The sequence below is a fragment of the Nannospalax galili genome, unplaced genomic scaffold (genome assembly GCF_000622305.1).
Source record: "Nannospalax galili isolate Female #2095 unplaced genomic scaffold, S.galili_v1.0 scaffold146, whole genome shotgun sequence".
NCBI lineage: Eukaryota > Metazoa > Chordata > Mammalia > Rodentia > Spalacidae > Nannospalax > Nannospalax galili.
In genome coordinates this window covers 6,111,597-6,138,799 of record NW_008357929.1, presented here as the reverse complement: position 1 = coordinate 6,138,799, position 27,203 = coordinate 6,111,597, and the positions used below count along the sequence as shown (strand labels likewise).

The 27,203-nt window shown below is 43.8% G+C and overlaps 1 protein-coding gene across 1 annotated transcript in view; it reads left to right on the top strand.

Annotated features, from left to right (window-relative positions):
- Glp2r (glucagon like peptide 2 receptor) overlaps positions 1-17,480 on the top strand; it is a 62,310-nt gene extending 44,830 nt beyond the window's left edge. Inside the window, exons 11-13 of the mRNA XM_008855731.2 lie at positions 6,428-6,566; positions 14,809-14,850; positions 17,081-17,480. Coding sequence (XP_008853953.1) covers positions 6,428-6,566; positions 14,809-14,850; positions 17,081-17,407 — 508 coding nt within the window. The 3' untranslated portion in view covers positions 17,408-17,480. The remainder of the gene's footprint in view (positions 1-6,427; positions 6,567-14,808; positions 14,851-17,080) is intronic.
- The last annotated feature ends 9,723 nt before the right edge of the window (positions 17,481-27,203 follow it).

Here is a 27,203-nt window from a genome sequence, read left to right as displayed (position 1 = left end):
GCTTGGTAAACACACCGTCAAAGCAGGATGACTGGTGTTGAAGGGTGCCTGAGAAACCACTGCTGGCCCTTAGCACCATCTACTTGTTGAACGGTGGCTCATTCCCAAGCTTGTGCATCTCTGGTAGTATAGTGCCAAATTCTCCCCTGGGAGACCCACTCACACTCTCTTGGGTTCCCAGGCACACCCAGTCAGACAAAACCAACACCATGCATCCCATTCGAATTTTTTGTATAGTTTATGATGTCTGGAAGGGAGTTACTTACAAAGGCATGCCTGCCCGTGGGCTCCTCCCCTACATCTCCACTAAGCTTTTTAGATCCTGCGAAGATGACAACTTTCTGCAGCTTCCCAGCTTCCTCGGCATCTATCCTTAGACCCTCCCCCTCCGAGTCTCCATTCGAATTTTTTGTATAGTTTATGATGTCTGGAAGGGAGTTACTTACAAAGGCATGCCTGCCCATGGGCTCCTCCCCTACATCTCGACTAAGCTTTTTAGATCCTGCGAAGATGACGACTTTCTGCAGCTTCCCAGCTTCCTCGGCATCTATCCTTAGACCCTCCCCCTCCGAGTCTCTTGGGGTTCAGGGATAGTTCTCTTGGAGGACATGCCTACCCAACACTCCACCCCTTCCTCTGGCTCTCACAATCTTTCTGCCAGTCTTCTGCAAGGGTCCCTGAGCTTTGGAGGGAGTGACATATGCAGGGCAAACTTTTTTCTTTCATTGTGGTGAGATATTGGACTCCTGGGCCTCCCTATCATTTGTTCTCAAGATGTGGCTGTTGATCCATTTCATTGGTGTCTCCCCTACTGTAAAGACAAATGGAAAGAAGCAGACACATCTAAACAAACATGGGTGCAAATACAAAAGCCTAGAAGATACCCCAGCAGGTGTACCATATTTATCACAGAACACTTGCAGCAGCTTCCCTGCTGAGGTCTTACAGCTTTCCCTGACACAGGGGGTTGGCCTGGTCTATAGCACCACATGTGTGTTCCACTCTAGGAGTGGACCTTAACCAATTAGAAATTTGCTGGTTGTACCTATGTTAGTCAAGCCATTATTGCATCAGCAGTCATTGCTTGGCGTGTCACTAGTGTGCAGCACTCGGGGTCCATCATTGAGCAGAATCATAGGGGATCCTTCTCCCCCAACTATCTGCATAGCACCTTCTGGCACTATGAAAGCCATGCTTCCAGTGGCATGGAGTTTTCAGCTTAGTCTCGGCTCTGTCTCTTCTCCCACAGTCACATCTTGCAGTGTCTTCAGCAACGTGGCCTTACTGACCTTTTCTGGTGTACAACTGACATGAGTGGCAACAGCCTTGGTTTAAGGACCTCTAGGATCTCTCTGGCCAACAGCTCATAGAGGGAAAACCTACTCCTGGTACTGTAATTTTTTCTTAGTAGTTGTACAGTTTGGGGAGCCTATGTTTTTATTTTCATACAGGATTAGGTGTTGTAGGCCCTTCCCAACCATCCCAGTGGGTATCACTTGTGTCTTACCCAACCGGAAAGCTCCCAAGACTCTTACAGATATAGCTGGCCTTGATTTCTTCAGATGTACTTGATATCTTTCAAATGGGTTTCACATCTGTAAAGCACTCAGAGGTTAGTATCATATATTAAATCAAACTTAGACAAGGCTTAACACAGCGTGGAAAGGTTTTATCCATTTGTATTGTTTTCTCAACAGATCTCTGTTGGGTACCATAGCATGGATAAAAGGCATTAACTTGGTTAGTTCTTTACTATCTTTAATTGTCTCTTTGAAGTCATTCCACATTCTGGGGATTTTACATGGAGCCTCTCTGTTTTTTTTATTCTCAATGAACTCGGGTGCTGGCTCAAGTTGCCTGACCCTGCACTGGGCTAAGGAGGCAGTGGGTCCCTCTTGTCCCCCCTGCACCTGTTGGTTCCCCGAGTCAGGCAGGCCCTGGGTCTGCCTCCTGGCTGTAGCCATATCTGTCGTCTCTCTATAACTGGCTGCGGGGAGGCCCTGGTGGGAAAAACTGCCTCCACCCATAATATAGCCTTTCTCAGGAGAGAATCTTCAGGGACCCTTAATTCCCCCCGGGACAGTTTGTATCCTTTGTACGCCTTTTGTGTATTGTTCCTCAGCTTTTAAAGCTTTCCAGAAACTCCTTAGTACAGAATTTTTTTTTCGTCAATTTTTTCCTCAAGGAACTTTGGCTAGACATAAATCTTGCCACATTTGTCTTTGAGTAACCCAAACAGACCTCCCTTTCTGCCTTGTCCTTTTTATATCTTTTGTAGGTTGTTCTATTATTTTACAGATTTGTTTTACATACTGGTTTGAATCACTTAGATCTGCCAAAGCCTCCCTCACTTTACAAAACTGACACCAGGCATCCCATTTGAGTTTTTTTGTATAAAGTTTATGATGTCTGGAAGGGAGTTACTTACAAGGGCATGCATGCCTGTGGGCTCCTCCCCCACATCTTAGCTAAGCTTTCTAGATCCATGCTGTGCCCAGCCAAGATGGTGACTCCTTGCTGCTTCCTGGCTTCCTCAGCGTCTGTCCTTAGACACTCTCCCTCTGAGTCTCTTGGGGTTCCGGGCTGGTTCTTTCCGAGGACTCACCTACGCAACAGGCAGGGTGAGAGAAGTTCTGAGAACATCTTCCTCTTGCTCTTCCCTCCACTATTTTGGTTGGCCCTGTCCTTTCTGTTGACTCATTCTTTCCCCACAGAGAGCATAGTGCAGAGTCCATGCTTGTCTCTGAAGACACAGCCATACTGTTATAGGGTCCTTGAGCTGCAGAACCCTGCAGGGTCTGTGAGCTTGTTTGCCCATTTGCTCTCAGGAAGCAGCACTTACTCCCTCATTTCTGGGCTTGGTCACCTCAGTGGGCCACCTTGCCCATCTTACTTCCACACTGGAAAGTTGCTCCTCTTCCACACCCCCCCCCCATGTGTGTTTTCTCTGAAAATCTTCTACAGGGTAAAAACAGGGAGATGGCGCCTAGAGCATTTCATCTAAAGTCCAGAAGGTGGGGTTACCTCCAGCTCGCTGAGATTTTGAAAACTTTCAGAATGTAGTACCCAAGCTCTGGCCCTTCTCCAGGAATATATTTTAGGGAAGTTTAAATTAAACACATTTATATCTTGCTCAACAGGCAAGTTGCTAGGAGCTAGAGAAACTTCTGTATTCCTAGCTCTCTTCACTGGGCTTCGTCCATCAGGCAAAGGAAACAGCAAATGGCCCAACTGCCTGGCTTGGAGCAGATAGATAGATATCAGTGCATGGGTGTAGGGCAAGCAATGCTCTTAGAACTCTCTCACACACAAACAAACTAAAATATTTTTACTTTAAAACAATGCTAAAATGTCACTATCTCTACTCTTAGAAAAAAAGAAGCTGAGGCAGAGTGAAACTGCATGGTATGCTCACGCTGGGATGTGGCACAAGGAAGTAGGAGCCTAGAGCCTCACTTTAAGTCACTATGCCATGTTGCTTCTGCTACGCAGAAAGAAGGAAGGAAAAATGCTTTAGGACACTCAAATAAAATATAAATGCAGATACCTTTATACCCTGTCACAACACCTACAGTAAGACCAGCAGCTCCCAAGCTCTGTCCAGTTTGCTGTTCTTTGTGGTTCCCAGCAGGGAGGCAGCTCTCTTTCTTTATATTGATGAGTTTATTCACTGTGTCATGTGTGGAGCCTGAACTCACAATGAACTTGTAAAGGAGAATTGTTTCTTCACATGCCCGTTTCTGAAAGGACTTCCTAGCAGGCAGTGAAGGAGAAGAAAGGTTTTGCTTTGACTCATAGAGACTCTGGTTTGGGTCTGAATTATATTGATTAGACAGATTAATAGGAAAATAGGCACATTTATTTAGGAGTTTTAGCTGTTACGGGAACTGTCATAAGGAAATGAAGATCCAAAGAAGTGATCAGATTTGTATATTTTAATGCTAGGTTTGATGACGTGTGGACCATGGTGGGGAGATACTACTGGACAAACGGGGTGTGGTCTAATGGTAACAAACTGGGAGATGTAGCAAAGCCTGTGAATTCAGATGCCTCTCTGTGGTCCTTCATCTTCAGTAGCATGGATGCTCCTTTCCTGTGGGAACAGGGAGGGCACCGCTTATGACGTGCTTCGGGGAAAGGGTAGGAAGTCCTTCCTAGGTGACATGAACTGCTCTGTGTGATGAGAGTGAGATCAGAGAGCGAAATCAGAGTGACGTTCCTGCTTCTGCAGTTTCTCAAATTCCTTCAGCTTGAACCATAGCCAATGGTCAAGTAGCAGTTTGGATCCTGTGTCACCAGATCACCCAGTTTTCAAAGGGAGATGGTACTGTAGCAAACCTCACTCTTACTCTGGGTCTTAAGCAAAAGCAGCCTTCAGGTCAAATCTCAACCCATGCTCTTTACTTTGCAACCTTTGTGTCAAATGTTTTTAAAACATTTCTAGACATTCAAGCAAACAAACAAAATAACCCCCAGGGGCTGTATAGCTTGATGGTAGAGCAGTGTGCTCAGCACCAAAAATGAAAATGAAAAAAAAAAAAGTCCCTTAGAAATGTTCTTTCCTTGGGGACATGTGCCTGTTACTTAGCTAACCAACTCCCAGGTGGGTGGGTGCGGGGGCAGGAGAAGATCTGAGCTCCTTCAGGAGGAGCACAGAGCCAGGGCCTGTCACTCATTTTCCTACTCGTGGGCTCCCCTGCCTGTCAGGGTTCTGGGACACCCAGCCCACATGGCCAGGTGGAGTCCCTCCTGTAGAGCAGCTCTTGTTCTCCTCTTCCAGGCATCTTCTCAGGGCATGAAGATGAAGGAGTTTTGCTTCATGGATAATCATGCGTTTGGATGGGTCTCACAGACTCAGGATAGAGTTCAGCCTTCTTAAAGAATGGCAGGTGGACCGCTGATAACACTGAGTGACTTTCTACATCTTTACCTCTAGATGACGTGTGTGGGGTCTGGGGGTGTTGAGGGAGCTTCCTCCTACACTGGCTTTTTAAGCAGCCACTTGGGCTAAGAACACGTTACAATTAAGCTCCCTTTTTCTCAGTGTGAATTAGACAGTAGATTTGTTTTTCCCTGAATATGAGTCACCTTTGCTAATGTAGTTACTCTCAAATCAAGAAGCAGCTCAATAGTAAAGTGCAGTCATTTCCAAACTTGGCTACTTCTCAGAGTCCCATGAGGGAATTCTGTGAAGTTTCACTCTCAAGGCTCTGCCTCCAGAAGTCTGGCTTCAGGAAATACACATTGGGGCCCAGGAAGCAATATGCAGTTGTCCCTTGGCAGACATGGGGGATCAGTTCTAGAAATCACCAGAAATATTGAAAGCCACAGATGCTGAGGTCATTTAAGAAAAGAAATGTCAATCTACAGTTGGCGGGATCCCCAGAGGCAGAGTCAGGTATTCAGGGGACTCAGTGTATATATTTTAAAGACTCTGGAAGGAATTTTAACAGCCAGGATCAGGATCCACCAGTTTGGAATGATTGGGCCCCAGCTGTGCACTTTGCATGTGGGTGGTACAAAGGAATGTTTGTCTTTTTTGTGTAGACTGTAAACAACCACCAACCTCCACACTGAGCTTTTTATGAGTGGGATCAGTTTGCCATTTCCTGCAGCCCTTGCTGTCACAGGGTTGAGGGGCAGCTGAGGGCTGGTAGCAAAGCCCAGCACAGACTATGCAGCCTGGTGTTTAGTCATAGCCTTACTTCCAGGCAGGGATTTGCTGCTTGGTATCTGTGTGGCCCTGGGAAATTCATTTTCTCTCTCATCTCAGGTTGACATCAAAAGTACTGAATTTGTGGGGAGGGAAAGCTGATAGAGGCATCTGCCAGACAGGAACAGGAAACGTGTCAAGCTTGTGTGGCATCTGCAAGGTGGCAGCTACTTGCTCCCTGGAAACGTAATATCTGTAGGCATATGATGACCTACAATTGATGATTCATTCATTCATTCATTCATTCATTCATTCAATTCATTCATTCATGTTTCCTGAGTATCTCCTATGTATAGGATATAAGACTGAGGAAGAGGGCTAGAGAGATGACTCAGAAGTTAAGAGCATTGACTGTTCTTGCAGAAGACCCATGTTCAGTTTCCAGCACTCACATGGTGGCTAATAAGTCTATAACTCCAGTTCCAGGGAATCTGACACCCTCTTCTGGCCTCTGAGGGCACTGCATGCATGTGGTGCACTTACATACATGCAGGCAAACAGTCATACACATAAAATAAAAAATAAAGTTTTTAAAAGGTGAGGAAGGCCATACTGGCCCATAAGCATGAAATATATACTCAAGGAGACCAGCCAAAAAAAAATCACTATTTCTCACTATGACAAGATCTACAATAAAGACATGTACAGAAGAGCAAGCAATAGTTCCTACTTCCAGTGAGGCCTTCATGACTGTTACCTGATTGATGTTTGCAGATTGGCAAAGTCAACACTTGTCCTCATTCCTTTATTGGGTGTTCATGAAATCATCTTTTCTTTCATCACTGATGACCAAGTTCAAGGATATTCGAAACTTATTCGACTCTTCATCCAGTTGACACTGAGCTCCTTCCATGTAAGTAGAAACCTGATTACCAGGCCTTGGCTTTGGAGAAAATGAAATACATGTGGTCTAAACAGGCCCCTCTGGGTGAAAATAGTTTTCTGGCATCAGCCAGGTTTGTTGGTGAGGATTCTTGACATTAGAAGGGTATGCAGATGGGGAAGTGCTGCTCGGATCCTGCCAGCGCGACTCAGTGACTCAGAAGGGAAAAGCAGTCTTGTTCCTGGGCTCTAATAAGTGGTGTGACTCATGATCATATTAACTGTGAGTGTCAACATGAAGCCTTTTATTAAGGACCTATTTTTGTTGTGAACCTTTTCTGTGCTTTGTGTGACATGTACATAGAACACAATACCACTTGGGCAGGGAGTAACAAATCTAGACCTGTAGGCTCTTGAACCAGACAGATATGTACACTGAAACTAGAAGCAAGGGGTTAGCTTTGGTTTCCTGAATATTTTTGGTTAACCATTGCTGAATTAGTAATTTAGTGTGGCTATCAATTTTATTATTTCCCATGACTTTGGGAGTCAGGCATCTAGGTAGGAAATGGGAGAGATGGTCAAACTTTGGCCCTATGAGATCTGCTGGGGTCTTGTGGCCTCTTCACGTGTGCAGGGGCCTGAGCTGAGGCTATCTTCATTTGGGTCAAATATCTAGGACCTCATTTTTCTACTCTGCTACTTGTTACTTTTTTCCATCTGGTCTGAGGGTCTCTTATTTTTCTGTATGTTCTTTCCTTGACACCTCTCCACAGGGTGACCAATCTCTTATGTGGCAGCTCAGGGCTCCCTAGAACATGGAAGCTGGGACTTTAAGTGCCTGGGCCTGGAGCTGGCATCTTGGTACTTCTGCAAACTACCATGGTCTAGACTGGAGGAGAGGAGACAGACCAGGGGACCACTGTCAACAGCAAGCATTTTAGATGTCTGCCGTTGTTAGTAGTGATGTTTTTGTTCTCTGCCTCTGATTGTCAGTGGCGAACACATCCTAGGAAAAGCCAGCAGCTTCCCTGTAGGAGGATGATGTGTTTTGAATGTAAGAGCAGGAAAACCTCATAGGCACAGTCATCGGTCAGCTATAGTAGTGACCTTTTTGGCAAAGGGTTAGGGAAGGTCAATCATAATCACAGATAGGATAATCTTTTGTGGGGCAAGAATAGAATTGGTGGGCTACCCAGGACTTTAATGAGGAAATGTGAGGATGAGGCTGCCGCGATGGGCTCTCCTATGTCTCTCTGGTGGACTGAAAGATCAGGTGCCTGCCCAAGGTTGCAGACATACTCAGGGGAGATAAGAAAGGCTGTCCATATGCCTCTGGATGGATGTGAGTTCCTGCACATGTGGAGAGGAGACACTAGAGGACCTGGCAGAAAGTAAAAGCTAGAGAAGACTTGTACACCATCTGAGCCTTGAACACAGATCATTGGCAAAGAATATGAGAAACTTACAGCTCAAGATAGCTAAACGTAATTTCTGATCAATCATTGACTCATTGTTAAGCTATTAGAAATGGGGCAGGAGACTAGACTTACAGATAAAAAACCCATTTTTTTTTTTTTTTTTGAATGAGCACAGATGTCAGTGTCTACATAGGGAGACAGATGCCATGGAGCTAGCATTCCAAGAAAGTGACTAAACCAACAGTGGCCACCATTGTAGTGTGGGGACAAGGGGGTAAGTTAAGGAAGTACCCTAGCTGAGGGTGGTATCTTATGCCAGGAGGTAATCCCAGCACCCAGAAAGCGGAGAGGCGGAGGACTGCAAGTTCAGAGCCAGTGTCTGTCGGAGATGAAGACCTTGTCTCAAAAACAAAACTACTGTGAATGTAACAAAAGAACAACAACCCATTACATAATGGGACAACAGACACACAGGAAGGCAAAGGCATGGCATAGAGAGGGAGGGGAAGGGAAAAAGAAGTTTCAGTAAAAATTCTGTGACCAGAATTCGAGATGAAAGTACAATGTGTTCTTAGGTAACAAAGACTGAGACAATTTGTGAACAGTCACAGAAGAAGTTTCAAAGGAACTCCTTTAGGCCAGACAAAAAAATATAAATTAACTAAAATTGACAAGAATTAAAAACACTGCAAAAAGTAGATACATAGTTAAATATGACAGATTTTTATTTTTCCTAATTGATTTTTAAAGATATAAGATGATTGTACAATATAGTAATTATTATGTTATTGGGATTATAACATAAAATGACCTAATGTATACATATATACATATATATTATTGATTTGTATATCAACAGTAGCACAAGATGTGACTTGAAAGGTGGCTCAGTGGTTAAGAGCACTGGCTGGTCTTGCAGATGACTGGGGTTCGGTTAGCAGCACCCACATGGAGGCTAACAACCATGTATAACACTGGTTTTATGGGATCCAATGCCCTCTTCTGGCCTCCATGGGCATTGCATGCACATGATATACCTATATACATGCAGGCAAAACACTCATACATATAAAATTAAATAGAAATTTAAAAAATAGCATTGAAAAGAATAGCATAAGAAAGAAATGAATAAACGGAGATATATTAAAGAAATTCATATTTTACCAGAATGAAGTTAGCATTAATATGAAATAGATCATGACAAGTTAAGATGCATGCTGTAATCCCTAGGACACATGCTCAGAAAATAACTAAAATGTAGAAAAACACCACCAAAGGAATTAAAACAGCACATCGAAAGTCCGTTTAAAATGAAATTCTTTCAATTTTTACAATGCCTTCGTGAATGAGAAGTTATTATATCCATCCCAAAGACAATAAAACTAAGGTATAAAGAATTTGCGCATGCTAATGAAGTCAAAGATGAGATTTTTATCTGGAGGTTAAGATCCTTCCTGTATCTGTCACATCACATAGTGTGTCGTGCTTGTCTTGTAAGGATTGTTAACAGGAGACGCAAAGTTCTCTATACCCCAGTCTTTGAGCCTGTCACCAGGTGGGGGTCAGGTTGTGAGATTCGGTATAGAGAGCAAAGAAAATGTGCCCCCTGCATGCTCACCAGTGGCCAAGCAAACAGCCTGGTTGGGTATGTCAGCTGGACAGTGGTCTCCTTTCCCTCCATTTGGAGCTAAATTCTCTGTGATTTTGAGGAGAGACCCACTGGTGATTTTTTTTCCTTTTCATCATGGAAACATGTTTAATTTATTTCAATCTTTTGGTCGATTTCAGAAGCTAAAAGTTAGTAATTTGAATTTCCTAGGTTGCTTGACTTTAATCGCCTGTGAAAGATAATCTTGAAATAGAAAAACAAAATGAAAGCAAAATCCTCCAGCTGTTATGTTAGTAGTATTCGGTGGCCTTTTTTTTCTCTCTTGGAGGACATGACTGGTTAATATGAGCCATGAATCACCTGATCTCACACATCCAAGGTAAATTGAGGACCAGACATTCATATGGAGGGTTGGGGGCCAAATTTCTAAGGAGGAAAGCTTACTTATCAGACTCTTCAGGCCTGGAGGATGCTCTGGTCATCCATTAGCTATGTAATAAACCACTTCAAAACTTCTTGGCTCAAAGCAACAATCATCTTATTACCTTTAATGATTCCTAAGCTAGGCTGTCTGGGCTCAGTAGGTGTGGTCTTTTTTGATACATGTAATTTTAGACTGGATCCACACACATCTGAAGGCTTTATTAAGTTGGAATGTCCTTAATGACTCATTTACATGACTACATTTTGATGCTAGCTGTTGGCCAAGAGCTCAGCTAGGACCACACAGCAGGGAGCCTCCGTTTTCTATGTATCTTGAGCATCTCACAGCTGAGTTCTTGAAGCACTGGAGAGCAAATGTTCCAAGAGGGAGCAAGTGGAAATCTCCAGTCCTCTTCAGGCCTCTAAGAGGCTCAGAAGTTCATACCTATCCAGAATGATGTTTGCATCACATTGTGCTGGTAAACAGAGTCACAGGTTGGGGCTCTCTCTAGAGAGTAGCTGCTCACAATGGATCATGGTCCTGCCACCCACAGAAGCTCTGTTCACCAGCTTGTGCCATCGAGGAAGTTGAGGCATCATAGAGACGCCACAGTGTGTTCTGTTCCAGGATTGAGCCAGAAAGTGCTTAGAGGGGTTGTCTGTAGACAGAGCCCCTGCTCTTCTATGTACCTCACACCGCTCCTGTCCATCTCACTAAATAGAGATGAGCACCTGGATGGGCAGATAAAGGGGGCCCGTTGATATGTCCTATCTTAATGGCTTTAACCAAGGAATCAGCAAGAGCAGACTTTAGTCCCTACAGCTTCCTTTCCTCATGGCCTGGGAGGACCCTAACCTCTGAAGAGAGGTTTGTTGCTCAGACTATGTCACTAGCCTCTTGTTGGCAGTTCTTTGGAGAGACAATCCCATGCTGGGGACATGTGAAGGGAGATCACATGTTCTGTGGGACCTGCTCCCTTCACATTTGCTTTATCAGGAATGGGATCCAGACTGTAGGTTGTTCCCAAAACAGTGATGTGAAGATACATTTGTCATGTGGAATCTCATTTTAGCTAACTAATTAGTGAGAATTCTGGCATGCCAAGAGCTAGTTCTTATATCACGTGCCCTGAGGCAAATATTACCTTTCCTGCCAACCCCACTAGGAGGCTGTGAACCTCTCACGAGATTGCATGGGTAGAAAAGATTAACTGGCACCATCAACTCCCATCCAGATGCCCTGGCCATGGACTCTTTAGGTGAACAAGGAAAGAGAAATAACATTCTTGCGTGTATCTGAGCCTGGAGATTCCTAGCCTTGCTTAAGAAGGGACCTGCTGACAGAGGCCTATAGAGGGAAAAGCAGGAAAAATTTTCTCCTGAGGTCATATTTTATCAAAAGATAAGGGAAAGCTGAGCATGGTAGCACACGACTATAATATCAAGATTTGGCATATTGAGGTGGGAGGCCTGTGAGTGTCAGACCAGCAGGAACTACATTGTGAGAACTCATCTGGCAAACAAAGAAACAACAAATAAATAAGATATGAAGAGTCAGCCTGTCATTAGGACTCTCACCTTTTAGTTGGAGATGTACCCTTTCCCTGTGAGGCTTGGCATATTGAGAATTCTCCCCACGAACACTCAAGTACTTGGGTCTATATACACATCTATATATACTATACACATCTCCTCTTCTAATATGTGAGACACAAAACCCAAATTCCGCAGACTCTCACATCAGTTAGAGAAAGCCAGGACATGCCAGTTATCACAGGTGGCTCTTTGACAAATGAAAAATAATATAACCATGGAGAAGCACTGGGGATGAACATTAACTAAAGGGTCTCTGCTTTCAGACCTCTGGCAGTTTAACAGTAAATCCAGAAAAAACTGTCCAAATTCAAGAGGTTGTTTCTTTACTGACAATTCCCCATTGTAAAAATGTATTACATGATGGTCTGTTGTTTTCATTATAATCCTTGTATCCACAATTCTAAATACCTTAGAAAATAACTCATATCATCATAGTTCAAAAATGGATGAATAGCATACAAGGCAAAACCCTTAGTCTTAAGTGACAGAAACCCAACTCATTCATTCATTTATTCACTCAACAAATACTCACTGCACTTCTGTTATGTCCATGTTTTCAGGTGCTGTGAGGTCTAGAAGAGGATGCTGTTTTCATTTTGAGTGACACAGAGGGAGGTAGATAACTGAGCAGACAAATACAAATAAGTAACAATAAAGCCATGGTGTGCTGAGCATACAAAGAGAACCACTGTGACAGAGACTATAGTGGTCGCCCAGTGCTGGGTGGCCTACCAAGACCTCTTGGTGGTGATTTTTGAGCTGAGCTCTAATTTTGAAAAGTCAGTTAAGCAGAACTTTGAGGAAAGAACATCCCAGGAAACAGAAAGTGTGAAGGGACGTGAGGAAGAAGCAAGCTGTGGTAGCTGGTCTCCCAGATGGCCCTGAATGCTGTCCATGTCCTTGTTTGTCCCTGGCCATGGTGAATGGGCGTGACCTGGGTCACCATTAGGTTTTGTGGACATGATGATGCAGGACTTCAGAGTCTAGATAACAAAAGCAGCCTCAGTTTCTGCCTCGCTCACCCCTCTAAAGAAGCCAGCTACTGAGGCAAGTCACTCAAGAAGCTCTGTGGACAGAGACTGAGACCCACTGTCTTCCAGCTGAGTGAAGACAGGGAATCTGAACACAAATATTTTTGCCTGGGACATATTCTTCAAGATTTTTAAATATTAGTTAATAAATAACCACTATTATGTGAAGAGGAAATCCTACCTCTTCATTTCTATGACTGTGGTTATATTTTAGCTTGTAACCAGAAAACTTTTAATATGGGAGTTGATTTTTAAAATAATGATTTGGGGATTGGAGAGATGGCTCAGTAGTTAGGACTGATTGCTGCTCTTGCAAGGGACCAGAGTTTGGTTCCTAACACCCATGTCAGGCAGCTTACAGTCCTCTAGCTCCAGGGGATCTGACACCCTCTGTTGGCTTCTATGAGCACTTGGATGTACATGTATGTACATACATGTAAATAAAAATAAGTAAATCTTAAAATTAAAAAAATACATTCAAATGCACTTGTAGTCTATTGTAGTACAATCAGAGCTTCCAGGACCAGCTCACCAGCCACATAAATTACCATAAAAAAGTCAAATGCTCAGATCACTGTAGTTCAAACCAACACCTTGACTGGCACTTGAGGGTGATGCTGAGCTAGGTTTGGTGGCACACTCTTATAATCCCAGCACTCAGGAGGCTGAGGTAGGAGGTTCATATGGTCAAGGTCCATCTGGGTTACACATCAAGACCTTGTTTCAAGAAAAAAAACAACATAAGACAAAAACCTGTGTCTACTTAAACACATCCTTGGCCACAGAATGTGAGATGATAAATCTTTATTACTTTGGTCCACTAAGATGTACACAATAGACACCTAACACATGAGCTTGATATCCTAGAGGAACCCAAAGGCCCGTGTGGCTGGACTGTAGTAGCTGAGGGAAAACAGGGCATAAGATGAAGTCAGCACCACAGAGGCCCAGAGCCCAGATCACCTTCCACGAGAGTTTATTTTATGCTAAGTGTGATGAGAAACCACTGGTGGGAAATACTCCATCATTTCAAAAGAAATAGTCTGACAAGAAAAAAGGGTGTTTATTAAGTCACTTAAATGAAAGTTTTAGGACCAGGCATAACTGGATGTAGGTCCTCAAACAATCCATGAAAAATCTCTCATGATCTCTGGCCTCTGTTGTTGGCTTCATGCCCAGTAAGGCTCTCTCCATGTCACTGGGAAGATGCCAGCCCTACCTCTGAGCTTACATTGTCTACAATTATAATTATTATGGCAAACCCAGGGAAGAGAATACAGTCTCTCTTTTTCTAGTGAAAAGATTGGCCTTCCTTGCATCACAGAGCCTGTTTGGGTCAGTTATTATGGTGATGGCAACCTAAAACATGGGAATCACATGATTGACAACTGTGTCAGAAGCCCAGGAAGTAAGGGAGGGATAGAATACAAGTGTGGTGAAGTGAATTAGTCAATGACCACCATGGTCAGGTAGAAATGGGACAGTTGCCTTACCCTGTATCCTAGTTACTTTCTAATTGCAGTGGTAAAAACACTGACCAAAACCATGTTGGGGAGGAAAGGGTTTATTTTATCTTACATCTCCCAGGTCACAGCTCATCACCGAGGGAAGCCAGGGTAAGAACTCAGGGCTGGAACCTGGAGGCAGGAGCTGAAGCACAGACCATGGAGGAATGCTGCTTATTGACTTGCTCTCCTAGCTTGTGTTCAGCCTGCTTTCTTATATAACATAGGCCCACCTGCCCAGGGGAGACATCTCCCGCAGTGGGCTGGGCCTCCCATATCATACAACAATCAAGAAAATGCCCCACAGACTTGGCCACAGGCCATTCCAATGGAATCAATTCTTCAGTTGAGGCTTCCTCTAGACAGGTATGTCAAGTTTACAATTGAAGTTATTCAGTACACCTGTATTGCTATAATCAAATGAATAATCTAGGGTCTTAGAGATTAATCATTATTGACGTATGTCACCATGAGCACATGGGAGATCATCTAGGCTGTTGTGGGTGGGTGGCTATCAAGGTAAGAGGAGATGACATGGAAGCATAGGATGGCATGACCAGAACAACTGACTCCGGTTCGTGTAAGCAATGCATTGGAGCTCCTCTTCCAGGGGTTCCTTGGACACTGATCCTGACTCACATACATCCACCAAGTCAAAGTTCATGTCATGTCTTCCTTTTCATTGCAGGGATTCCTGGTGGCCTTGCAGTACTGCTTTGCCAATGGAGAGGTATGATGTTGTGCTGTCATCCCAGCTTCTGGTGGGCAGGGCCTGGAACCCTACTCTCCCTGGGGGTATCTGTTTGTGTGATGGTGCAACTGTAACCCACATGTATTGGGTCAATTTTTTACTGTGAACACCCATTAGAGAGAACAGGCAGCAACTTAAATACATGAGAAAAGATGTCAAATAGGTGTGAGCAGCTCAGAACTCAGTCCTCACCCTGTTGGAGATGTGCTAGGATTAAAGTACGATGGAAGAGACAACTGTGGACTTGGACTCCAATCTGCATCTCAACCTTAGCTGACTACTTAGAAGCTCTGGGGGTTAGTTATTTAGCTTTGATTTTCTCATCTGTGAAAATGAGAATAACAACTGATCTTACTTCACCCTAATGCCCTAGGCATGCTGAGAGCAAAGTAAAAACTCAACACCCAGGAGCTATACCATGGTATATTAGTCAGCTTTCTGTTACTGCAACAAACACCTGAGCTTATCAACTTAGAAAGAAAGAAAGGTTGATTTTGGTTCATGGCTTCAGAGGTTTCGATCCATGGCGTTTGGGCTTGTGGTGAGAGAGTTTGTAATGATGGGAATGCATATGGTGGAATGAACTGATCACTCATGGAGGAGATAGAAATAGGGGAGAGAGAGAGAGACAGAGAGTGAGAGAGCAAGAGAGTGAGCGAGTGAGAAAGAGAATGAATATGCCAGTGCCCCAATATTCTCCCCAAGAACACCCCTAGTAACCTAACTACTTTCCATTAGGCCTCACCTTCAAAAGAATATATATATTTAAAATTATATCTATTTATCTGTAAGTACTCATGTGTGCATTTGTCCATGGAGCGTGTTGGGTCCCCTGGAGCTAGAATTATAAGCAGTGGAGCCCTGACGTGGGTACTGGGAACTGAACTTGGGTCCTCTGGAAGAGCAGCATGCTCTCTTAACCACTGAGCATATCTCCAGCCCAGGTTTCACCTCTTAAAGCGTCTACCAGCTCTCCTTAGTGCCAAAGTGGGAAACTAAGCCTTCAGTGTAAGAGCTTTGCCCAAACCATAGTACCTAAGACAAGGCTTAAAGGGGTGAGAGCCAGAGATCAGAACAGGTATCTTCTCATGTTTTTAGGAGTCAATAGTTTCCAGCCCCCTTTCATCCTCCCCTTCCTCCATTCCAGTGGGTGCCTCCTCCATAGAATTTCAGACTCTAGACAGCAAACCCCTTTTCCATTTTGCTTGCTACTACTTCTGTGTTTTCACAGGGAACGCCTTATCCATTAGGCCGGTTTAAATTCAAACACCACCATGAAAGCCCATTCCTGAACACCGTATCTCAAGGTTTTAGTCTCCTGTCAAAAGGCAGAAATGACAGCAGTAGAAGATTTTAACTTGCTTCACTTATAATTCTAGAGCCAGGCTATATTTCATTCTGTGAAACAGAATAAATGTTCCAATAAGCTAAGAAGAGGGTTTTAAAAATATTTTATTATTTTTATTTTATGTGTATTAGTATATTGTCTGCATGTGTGTAAGTGCACCTGTGTAGTGCAGTGCCCTCGGAGGTCAGAAGAGGGTGTCGGATACCCCAGAACTGGAGTTACAGATGGTTGTTAGCCACTATGTTGGTTCTGGGAATTGAACCCAGGTCTTCTGCAAGAGCAGCCAGTACTTTGGACTGCTGAGCCATCTCTCCAGCTCTGAGGGGCTTGTTTTTATAGATAGAAACGGGAAAAAGAAGCCGAAAGAAGACCGAAAAAGATTGAGTGCTTCGAGTTATTTTTTCTTGTAAGATGGGGACAGAGATTCAGACAGAAATGACCAGTGAACATGATATTACTCTAGATAACCTTTTTATGTAAGGGCTAAGGTGGGAGGAGCCTCATTAATTACCATGCTGGCTGAAACTAGCCTATTTGGGAAATTTGTTATTTGCTCCTGAAAGTCACATATTTAGTTTGCTTTGGTAAGGCAGAAATTTAGCATGAGTGACTCCATTTTGATTTTTAGTCTGGTGTGTTGGAACTCAGTACAGGAGCCTAGTCCCAAACTATGGTGTCCTCTAATGTCCATCGACAGTCCTTATCACACTGCTCAACTTCTAATGGTTCACAGTATCATCATCATCTGATATGCTGATTTCCCCAATGTAGACCTAAGTAGTCACTCAATAAACATCTGCTGAATGGACATGTAGGTAAATGATTTCAAGATGGTTACCCCACCTTTGTCTCACCTGCCAGGTGAAGGCGGAGCTGCGCAAGTCCTGGGGCCGCTTTTTGCTAGCTCGTCACTGGGGCTGCAGAGCCTGTGTCTTGGGGAAGAACTTCCGGTTCCTAGGGAAATGTCCCAAGAAGCTGTCGGAGAGAGAGGGTGCTGAGACACTTCAGAAGTTGCAGACTTCATCTGGCAGCTCGAATCTGGAATCAGAGGCCCTGAGGGAGCTGGGTGCCAGGCCTCACAGGGGCCATGGAGCTTGGCCCCGGGGCAGCAGCCTGTCTGAGAGCAGTGATGGGGATTTCACCCTGGCCAACACTATGGAGGAGGTTCTGGAAGAGAGTGAGATATAAGGCAGGATCCATCACCTCAGCTCTGCAACTGAGGCCTCCTGAGAGAGATACGGCTGAGCACAGGACCACTTTCTTCTGGTTCATCATGCCCACTTTGACATGGAGTCTATCCAGGTTCTTCAAGCTCTGTATAAACAAGTCTGTGGAATGTTCACAGCTCTGCTTGCCCTGGTCAACTTATTATATCCCCCTCTGCCAGGTCTGTTTCCCAGAATGATCACCTGTCCCTGGGGCCTTGCCCTAAATTCTAGTGAACGGAGCCTCCATGAAGGGAAGTGTCTTGTTAAATAGGGCCAAGCTTCCATTGCCTTTCCTCTCCTGGCACAAGTTTTCTTTCTGAGGTTGGATGTAGGGTGCACAAGAACCCCACAGGGAACTTTGAAAGCACCAAATCCTCAGCTCATGGCTGACATTCTAAGATGATGAACAGGTATTGGAACTGTCTGACAAGTATCCAAGGGAATTATTGAGTGAGGGTGGCATGAGAGGCCCAGGGGGCTACATCAACCAACCCTGTTGATTGGCAGAACTTGGGTAGTGTATGAGAGAGCTAGAGGCCCCCTGGTCTGTCTCAAGGCAGGACAGAGGGAGAGGTGTTCTGCCTCCAAGCTAAGTCGATTTACCTCCCTTCTTGGACAAGGTATGACCCCATGTTGTCCAGCAGACCCTACTCCTTCCCTACTCTTCTCTTCCTCCCCGTCAAGTCTTGCCTCTTTTGTCCACTAGTTCCATTTGGCGTTAAGAGTTTGAACAGTCACAGCACCACACAGATTAGTTACCTGTCTCATTGCTGTGACCAGATACCTGGCAAGAAACAATTTAAGGGAGGAAGGGTTATTTGGCTCACAGTTGGAGGGTATAGTCCATGATGGTAGGGAAGGTGTAATGGCAAGAATAGTCTTAGCTGTGGTGGCAGGAGTGTGAGATGACCAGTCAGTCACATTACATCCACACTCAGGAAGGAGAGAAAGGTGAACGCTGGTACTCAGCTCTTTGCTCCTTTTTCCTTTTTATTCGGCCCATGGGATGGTACTTCCCATATTCAGGGTGGGTCTTCCCACTTGGTTAAACCTCACAGGCACACCCAGACATGTGTTTCCTAGATGACTCTAAGTGTAGTCAGATTGGCCATGAGGATGAACCTTCACACTATCCATTCTTGGACATGTGGCCTCAACTGCTGGGAACCTTCTGAATGTTGACATCAGAGCCTTCTTCTGGCTCCACTTGCCCTTCTGAACTTGACTTCTACTGCATCTTGCTCTACATCATCACCCCAGGCTAGAAACACCCCCTCCATATATGGTTCACCATTAACCCTTTGATGGCCAAGTCGCTTGCTCTAGGAGGTTTATCCACTACTCTCTTGACTCAAATCCAACTGATAAGAATTCTGCATCCAAGACAGATGCTGAAAGCCCAGGAGAGGAAAGAGGACTGTGGCTGAGTGTGGACGAACTGAGGGTGGTGTGAGAGGCCCACGGGGCTACATCAACCAACCCGTGAGACCTTTATACCAATGGGAAATCAGCTGTGTGCCAGAATCTGACCTACGAGGCTGAGGAAGGTCTGACAGCTGAAGTCAGGCTCAGCGATGGAAGCTACAAGGCAAGAGGCTGCAGGAAGGATCAAGGAAGAGCAGCCTGTGGAAATACTGTGGGAATGGCGAGGAGTGTGGTTTCTCTTAGTATGCAAAGTGTATGTGTACATGGGTGGGGTATGTTGTTGTGGAAACGGATACTGTCTTGACACTTTTCAAACAGGGCTGCCAGACTTAGGAAATGAAAACCCATGATATCCCATTATGGATTTCAGATGAATAGATATTTTTACATAAGCATCTCTTAAGGATTATGCTTCATCTGAAATCCGAGTTTAATTGTGAATCCTGTCTTTTATGTGACAGCTCTTTTAACAGAGACTTTGTAGTGGGGCCAAGACAAGGATAAGACATCTAAGGTAGTTTGAAAAGCTTAGTGATAAAATATATTGTACTCTAATGCAGTGTTTCAAAAAACTAAATCCACTTACTATAGTCCATAGGTCATTGACAAGGATAAAGTTGATTGACATCAGGGCAGAGCTCAGCAAAAAGTAAGTGAAGCCTAGGGAAGTCAGCATAGGTCCTGACGCTGACCTGGTCTAAAATGCTGATAGTGTGTTCATTTTAACAATAATTTTGATGTCTGAGTGACTGCATATAAATATTATTTATCCTGACTGTGGAGCTTTTTGGCAAGCCCCCTTATGTTCTGTGCTGTCCTCATGTCCTGTTTACAGGGTGGAAAGGGAAGCAAAGACATTAAAAAACATACATAATGAAGCAAGGGTTTGAGGTACCTAGATTTCCAGAGTTTATGTATTAAGATATATGTCCTCATTTTTTTCCTTTCTACATATACCCATGTCCTGTCATTAGCCAGGCAGCTCCTGGAATGCTGGGGTCACCTCCCTTCTCTGAACTATGCCTGGCCCTGGGCTGGTGTAAAGCTGTGGCTCCAAGACACACTGGTCGGTTTAGAAAGTGTTAAAATGCCTCTGGGGAACATCAGATGTTGCTGGAGTGTTATCCAAGATACAGGAAAACCTGCATTTTCTAAAGCCTTTATAAACATGTGCCCCCCATCTCCATGAAATTGGAGTCGCATCCGCACTGCAAGTTCTTGTCGTGCTATTGATTAAAACAAATTTAAGTTGATTTGCATTTTGTCTATTCTTTGATATTTGTTTCTCACTGAACTGAAAGTCTCTCTCTTGCCTGGTGGTCCCTTGCATTGTTTCTGAGCAGAAATGGGAAGAAAATGTATGCGATCCATTGTTTTGGAGGGGACAAAAGCAGAGGTCAGAGGTCAAAAGGGGGAAGGCAAGTACCTCTTCTTTTCTAGATCAGTCCCCAAATCATTCAATGTGTCTGTTGCTTAAAGGTCCAGGCTGGAGTTCACAATCCTGGCATGATTACTCCCTTTGGGAAGCTCCACCCACCCCAGTATTGGTAAACAAAACTAGGCATCACACATGCCAGGCAAGTGCTATAGCCTCATCTCAAGAAAATGACTTAATCTTTGAAGCAGGATTTTTGTTATGTAGCCCAGGTTTGTTTGCAAATCACTATGTTGCTGTGGAGGCCTTGAACTGGCAATTCTGCCTCAGCATCCTGAGGGCTGGGATTATATCCACATGCTACCTGTATGGAAACTGATGAGTTGGATCTGATGGCTTTTAAAGAGACTGGTGGCTGGATCTGATTCCAGAGATGCTGATTGAATACCTGAAATCTGAAAACAGGAGCTCAGATATCTGCCTCTGTCTACAGCTAGTGTGTATGGCAATGTGACTGAACCTAGAGGACACTGTGCTAAGGGAGACAAGCCAATCTTTTTTTAAAAAAAGATTTTTGTTGATTATTTGAAAATGTCATACAACGTATTTTGAGCACTTTCAGACCCCTCCCCATCTCCACCCTCACCTTACTGGACTCCCTGTCCCTGACTTCATGTCCTCTATTATTTTAAGAAATATTTTATTGCTTTTATGTGTATGAGTGCATTGCCTGCATGTATGTTAGTATACCCATGTCATGTAGTGCACATGGAGGACAGAAGAGAGCATTGGATCCCTTGGAACTGGAGTTACAGATGGTTGTTAGCCATCGTGTGGATGCTGCAAACCAAACTCGGGTCCTCTGCAAGAGCAGTCAGTGCTTTTAACTGCTGAACAATCTTTCCAGCCCCTCCATTACTTTTTTTTTTAAAGGCCCATTAAGTCTAATTTGTGTTCGTTCCCCAAATGCTCTTGGGTGTGGGTCCATCCTCTGGAGTGGGTTAACCTACCCAGTATCACACCCTTAAGGAAAACTGACTCTCCCTCTCCCAGCAGCTCTCAATTTGCAATGGTTCCTCAGGCAGGGCTGGGGCTTCTTGCTCATTTCTCCCCATCCATGCTGGCTTGGGCTTGTATGTATGCTGTCATAAACATTGTGAATTCATATGTGCAATTGCCCTATTGTTTCTGGAAGGCCCAGTTTCCTTGTACTCATTCATGACCTTGGCTTTTATCATCTTTCTGTCCCCTCTTCTGCAATAATTCCTGAGCCTTGAGAAGAAAAGATGTGATATAGGTAGGTGTCCCATTTAGGGCTAAGCACTCTGTGTTAATCAACATCTGCTGAAAAGAGAAGTTTCCCTGCTGAAAACAGAGATGTACTAATCTATGGGTATAATAATAAGTCATTAGGAGTTGGTTTAATACTATATCGCTTTACCAGGATAATAGTAGTGAGACTCCCCTATGGCTGGTGACCTGTCTAGCCACAGGTTCTTGGTCCTGATAACAGTGTCAGACATGGGATCCATCTTGTGGCACATGCCTTAAATCCAACCAGAAAGTAGTTGGTTACTCCCATAGCGTTTGTGCCACTATTGTACCACTGGGCTTCTCTTTCAGGCTGGTTGTTATTGTAGCTTGTAGGGTTCACAGGTGGGTAATGTTGATGGTTACTTTTCACTTCCAGAAGCATATATAACACCTTCCAGCACTATGAAAGCTATCCAACAGAGATGAATTGAAGCTTAGAGGTCAGTACTAGCTTGATTTCTCCATGTTTGTTCTATGACTCTGTATCTTCAGAAAGCTCTGGCAATAACCAAGATCAATGGCAATAGCCAATATTTTTTGAGGGTCTATGGAACCTCCCTGGTCAACAAATTAAAAAGGGAACTCATTGCTGGCATTGGACTTTATATTTTCTAGCCTGTGGTATCTGGTAGGCACATTGTCCCATTATATGGTAACTTAAACTCTTTATATTGTGTATGTGTATACTTAAGATGTTTCTATAGTAGGAGGTTTCCATATGACTTTTCAAAGGCCCTTAGTGTTAGTTCTCCTACCCTATACTCCTTACTCTACTGTGCCCTCCCATGCCCCAACACATTTAACCCTTTCTATTCCTTTATTTCTCCTTCCCCCTTTATATCACAGCATCCTATCTTCCCTCTCATGTATCCCCCTCCCTCATGGCCCCTTACTAGTTCCTGGCATTTATGGATTTTCCATTTGAAACACACCTACTTAATGATTCAAAGCTATCATCCATTAATGAAAGGGAATATGTGACATTTATCTTACTGGGTCTGGATTACCTCATTCAAGATGATTGTTTCCAGTTTTATCCATTTGCCTATGAATTTCATACTTTCACTTTTCTTAACAGCTGAATAATATTCTGTTGTTGAAATGTACCATATTTGCATTATCTATTCATTTGTTGTTGAACATCTAGGCTGTTTCCATTTCCTGGCTATTGTGAACCAAGTAACAATGAACATGGGTGAACTGGTGTCTCTGTAGTAGGACACAGAGTCTGCCAGCTGTATGCCCAAGATTGGTATAGCTGGAGCATGTGGTATATCTATTTCTAGCTTTTTGAGGAACCTTCACATTGACTTTCATAATGGCTATACCAGTTTGCAGTCATACCAGTGAGGAGTAAGCGTTCTTCTTTCTCCACATCCTTACCAGTATTTGTCATCATTTGGTGTTTGGATCTTAGCCTTTCTAACTAGGATAAGATGAAATATCAAAGTAGTTTTAATATTTGTTTCCCTGGTGGCTAAAGATGTTTATCATTAAAACACATTTCTCAACTACTTGTGTTTCATCTTTTGAGAATTCTCTGTTTAGTTCCTTGCCCCAATTTTTAATTGGGTTGTTTGATTTTTTTCATCTAGTGTTTTCAGTTTATTGTATATTCTGGATACATTAACCCTCTGTTAAATGTATAACTGGTAAAGATTTTTTCCCTTTCTGTAGGCTGCTTCTTCACTTACATAATGGTGTCCTTTGCTGTACAGAAGCCTTTTAATTTCATGAGGTCCCATCAGTTAATCGTTGGTTTTAATGCTTAAAACTCTCAAGGTCCTGTGCAGAAAGTCCTTTCCTGTACCTATAAGTTAGGGTTTTCCCTATTTTCTCCTCTATTAAATTCAGGCTATCAGGTCTTATGTTGAGTTTTGTGCAGGCTGAGAAATAAGGATCTAGTTTCACTCTTCTACATGTAGTATTGTGGGGTGTTTCACCAGAGAAGACCATTCAGACAGAAAATTGCCAAAAAAAAAGAAAGTCTTTCTTAGTCTGCTGGAGACTACACTGGGCATTCAGGTCCTAAGTGCAGCCCTGAGCCATCTTTAGGGCAAGCTTTTATACAGAAAAACTACATCCAGGGGTGAAAAGTTTAAGTTCCCAAGCTTAGAGGTGGAAAGCCCCCTTAACAATTTCTATTATATTAAACAATTGCTATTTTGCAAAAGCAAGCCAAGCATAACCTACAGAAGCCATTAATCTGCAGTTAGCAGGAGCACTTAGGGACATACTGCCATGTTCTCCAGGCAACCAGGGACCTGGTGATATGTTCCTACACCGTGGGCCAACTGCCTTTTAGTTTCAGAGGCTAGATTCAGTCTAGATTTAACATGGCATAACTATGGTCAAGAAGGTGCCTCACCACAGTAGCTATCTAGTTTAACCAGCACTATTTGTTGAACATTCTGTCTCTTCCCCAATGGGTATTTTTGGCCTTTGTCAAAAATCAGGTAGCTGTATGTATGTGGACTTAAATCTAGGTCCTGGATTCTATTCTGTTGTATCTGCTTTTATGCCAGTACCATGCTGTTTTTATTACTTATAGCTCTATAGTTTAATTTGAAATCAAAGCTGGTGATGCCAACGCCTCATTTTATTATTCAGTATTGTTTTGGCTATCCTGAGGTATTTTTTGTGTGTTTCCAAATAAATTTTGAGATTCCTTCCCCCACCCCCCAATTTCTGTGAAGAATTGCGTTGTAACTTTAAAATATTTTATTATTTTTATTTTATGTGTATAAGTGTATTGCCTGCATGCACGTAAGTGTATTCATGTTGTACAATGTCCATGGAGGTCAGAAGAGGGTGTTGGAGCCCCTGGAACTGGAGTTACAGACAGTTGTTAGCTGCCATGTGGGTGCTGGGAACTAAACCCATGTCCTTTGCAAGAACAGCCAGTGCTCTCAAGCACTGAGCCATCTCTTCAGCTCCTGTGTTGGAGTTTTAATTTCTAGATATATATAGCTACTGAAAATTAAATCAAGATGAAATAAACAATTTAAACAGACCCATAACAACCAATGAGATATAAACAATATTCCACCTAGAGAGGTGGCTCAGCAGTTAAGAACACTAGCTACTTTTGCAGAGGACCCAGGTTCAGTTCCCAGCATCCACAACCATTCATAACTCCAGTTCCAGGGGATCCAATGCCCTCTTCTGCCCTCCACAGACATTGTGCCCACAGGTGCATTTACATATATACATGCAAAACACTCATACACATTGAAAATAATCTTCCAAATTAAAATAGCTCAGATGGATTCAGTGCAGAATTCTACCAGACCATAAAAGAACTAACACCAATATTCTTCAAATTATTCTGTAAAATAGAAAAGGTAAGAATACTTCTAAAATCTTTTTACAAAACCAGTATTGCCCTAATACCACAACCAGACAAAGATCCAACAAAAAAGAAAATTATAGGCCAATCTCCCCAGTGAACATAGATATAAAAATTCTCAATAAAATATATTTGCAAACTGGATTCAAGAGTACATCAAAAACCCACCATGATTAAGTTGGCTTCATCCCAGAGATGCAGGGATGGTTCAGCATACATAAACCCATAAATGTAATCCACCACATAAGTATATTCAAACACAAAAACCATGCGATCATCTCATTAGATGCAGAAAAGGCCTATCTCTTCATGATAAAAGTCATGGAGAATCTAGCGGACCTATCTCAACATAATCAGTATATCACAAACCCACAGTCAGCATCATGCTAAATAGAGAAAAATTCAAACTTCAGGCACCTGCTTCTGGGTGGAACACCCTAACCAGTTTCTGCGTATTGTGCCTCTTTCTTCTACCACTGACGATGTATAATCCCAAAATGCGTGATAATGCCATGCATTATTCAGGATCCAAACTTCAGGGGCACCCTGGTGTCATCAGAGAGACTGTAGTGTAAGTCCCAAATCTTGCTCTTACTCCCTGGCCTCAGCATCCTCATCTATATTGTAGACATGGTAACACTTCCATCCCTGAAATAATGCCTGCAGAGAGCCCTGCAGGATGCCTGGCCCATAGGAAACACTACATATCCAAGTATTCATTCTACTGTTCTTTCTTTCTCCCAAGAGGAGCATCTCTGGGTTGGTGAATGGGCCATTGCTGTGGCTAAATCTTGGGAGGTGGGAGGATTACCCTAAACATCAGCCTCAGGAGGTTGCATACCAATTGGTCAAGAGGCAGGGCATCCATCTATTCCCCAACCTCATCTTGGAACTTAAGGCTGAAGAATTAATGGCCTTCCACAGAGTTCAGTCATCTCAGAGAAGCTGCTCACTGGGTTCTTATATATCTTTAGCCCTGGATTTCTGAAGCGGTCATGTACACTGGTGGGTAGACCTGGTCCAGCCGTTGCTTATCAGCTGGCTGATCTTGGGCAAGCAGCTTCTCATCTGTAGCTCAGTCTTCACCACATATGCAGTCAGGCAGGGCAGGGCACCCGTTCATCCCCTGAAATCAGCAGCTCTGCCTGGGTTTCCCATGTCAGTGGATGACATTGCTATCCTCGAAGCCACAAAACCCATCGCCATCCTTATTCCTCAGCCTTCTCACCCGGTGTTGATCAGGTGGATGCCAACTCCTGCTTGAGGCCCTGTCCTTTCACTATTTCCAAGCCCTGGCCATCTGATGACTGCAAAAGCTCCATTGTTACCTCTTGGCCCCCAGTCTTGCCCCTGACTGAGATCTACCCTGCTAGGGGCTTACTCAAAAAAGGCAGATCCTTCCTATTTCAAACTGCACAGTGGCAAAGGCAGCAGGGGGCTGGTGGGATCTGGCCCACCTGCCTTTCAGCCTTAGTCCCAGTTCTCTCTCCCTTTGTCCCCTACCCACCCTGGACAACTCATGTCCTGGAACCCAATTCCCATTCCTGCCCCAGTGGCTGTGTCAGCCACTCTGTCTGAGATGCAAACTTCCCCTCTCCCACCGCTTTTACTACTACAGTCTGCTGTGAGTGGCTCTCAATGTAAGTGTACCTTCATTGGGAATGTTTCCTCTGATCTTTCTTCACAAGTCAACCTCCAATATGTTGCATGTCCCTTAGTGCTCTACATGTCACCATGGTAACAACCTTAGTCCTGGTATCAAGATTCGTCAGCCTGATATGGAGGTTCCAGTAATGCTAACACACAGAAAGCTGAGGCACGTGGATTACGGTGAGTTTGAGACCAGCCTGGGCTCCAGTGTGAGACCTTGTTTCGAACAAAACAAAACAAACAAACAAACAAACAGACAAAACAAAAGATCCGTCATCTTCCCCTCTGGACCATGAGTTTCCCAGCAGAGCAGGACCCAGCTAGCCTAGCATCGACATTGCGGCTGATCCACAAGCTGACAGAAATGGTTTCCTTTTCTAGGCCAAGAGAATGAGCAGCCAGCTGCATGCCTAGTTCCCACTGTGTTTATTGGAACTTGCTTATTCAGCAACCCCCAAAGGAGCTTAAAGCAGGGCTGACACTTGGGACGCCTATGACCTAAGTTTGGGATTATCATAGGGCTGTCTGGGCAAGGGAAGGAGGCAGGTGGGGTGTGGAGGGAGGGGAACTGAAGACAAAAGGACAAGGAAACTGTGACCTACTAAGGACTTTCAGTTTGGCAGAGAGAGGTTTGGTCCCCTACCTCTCTGGGCCCTGTGTGTA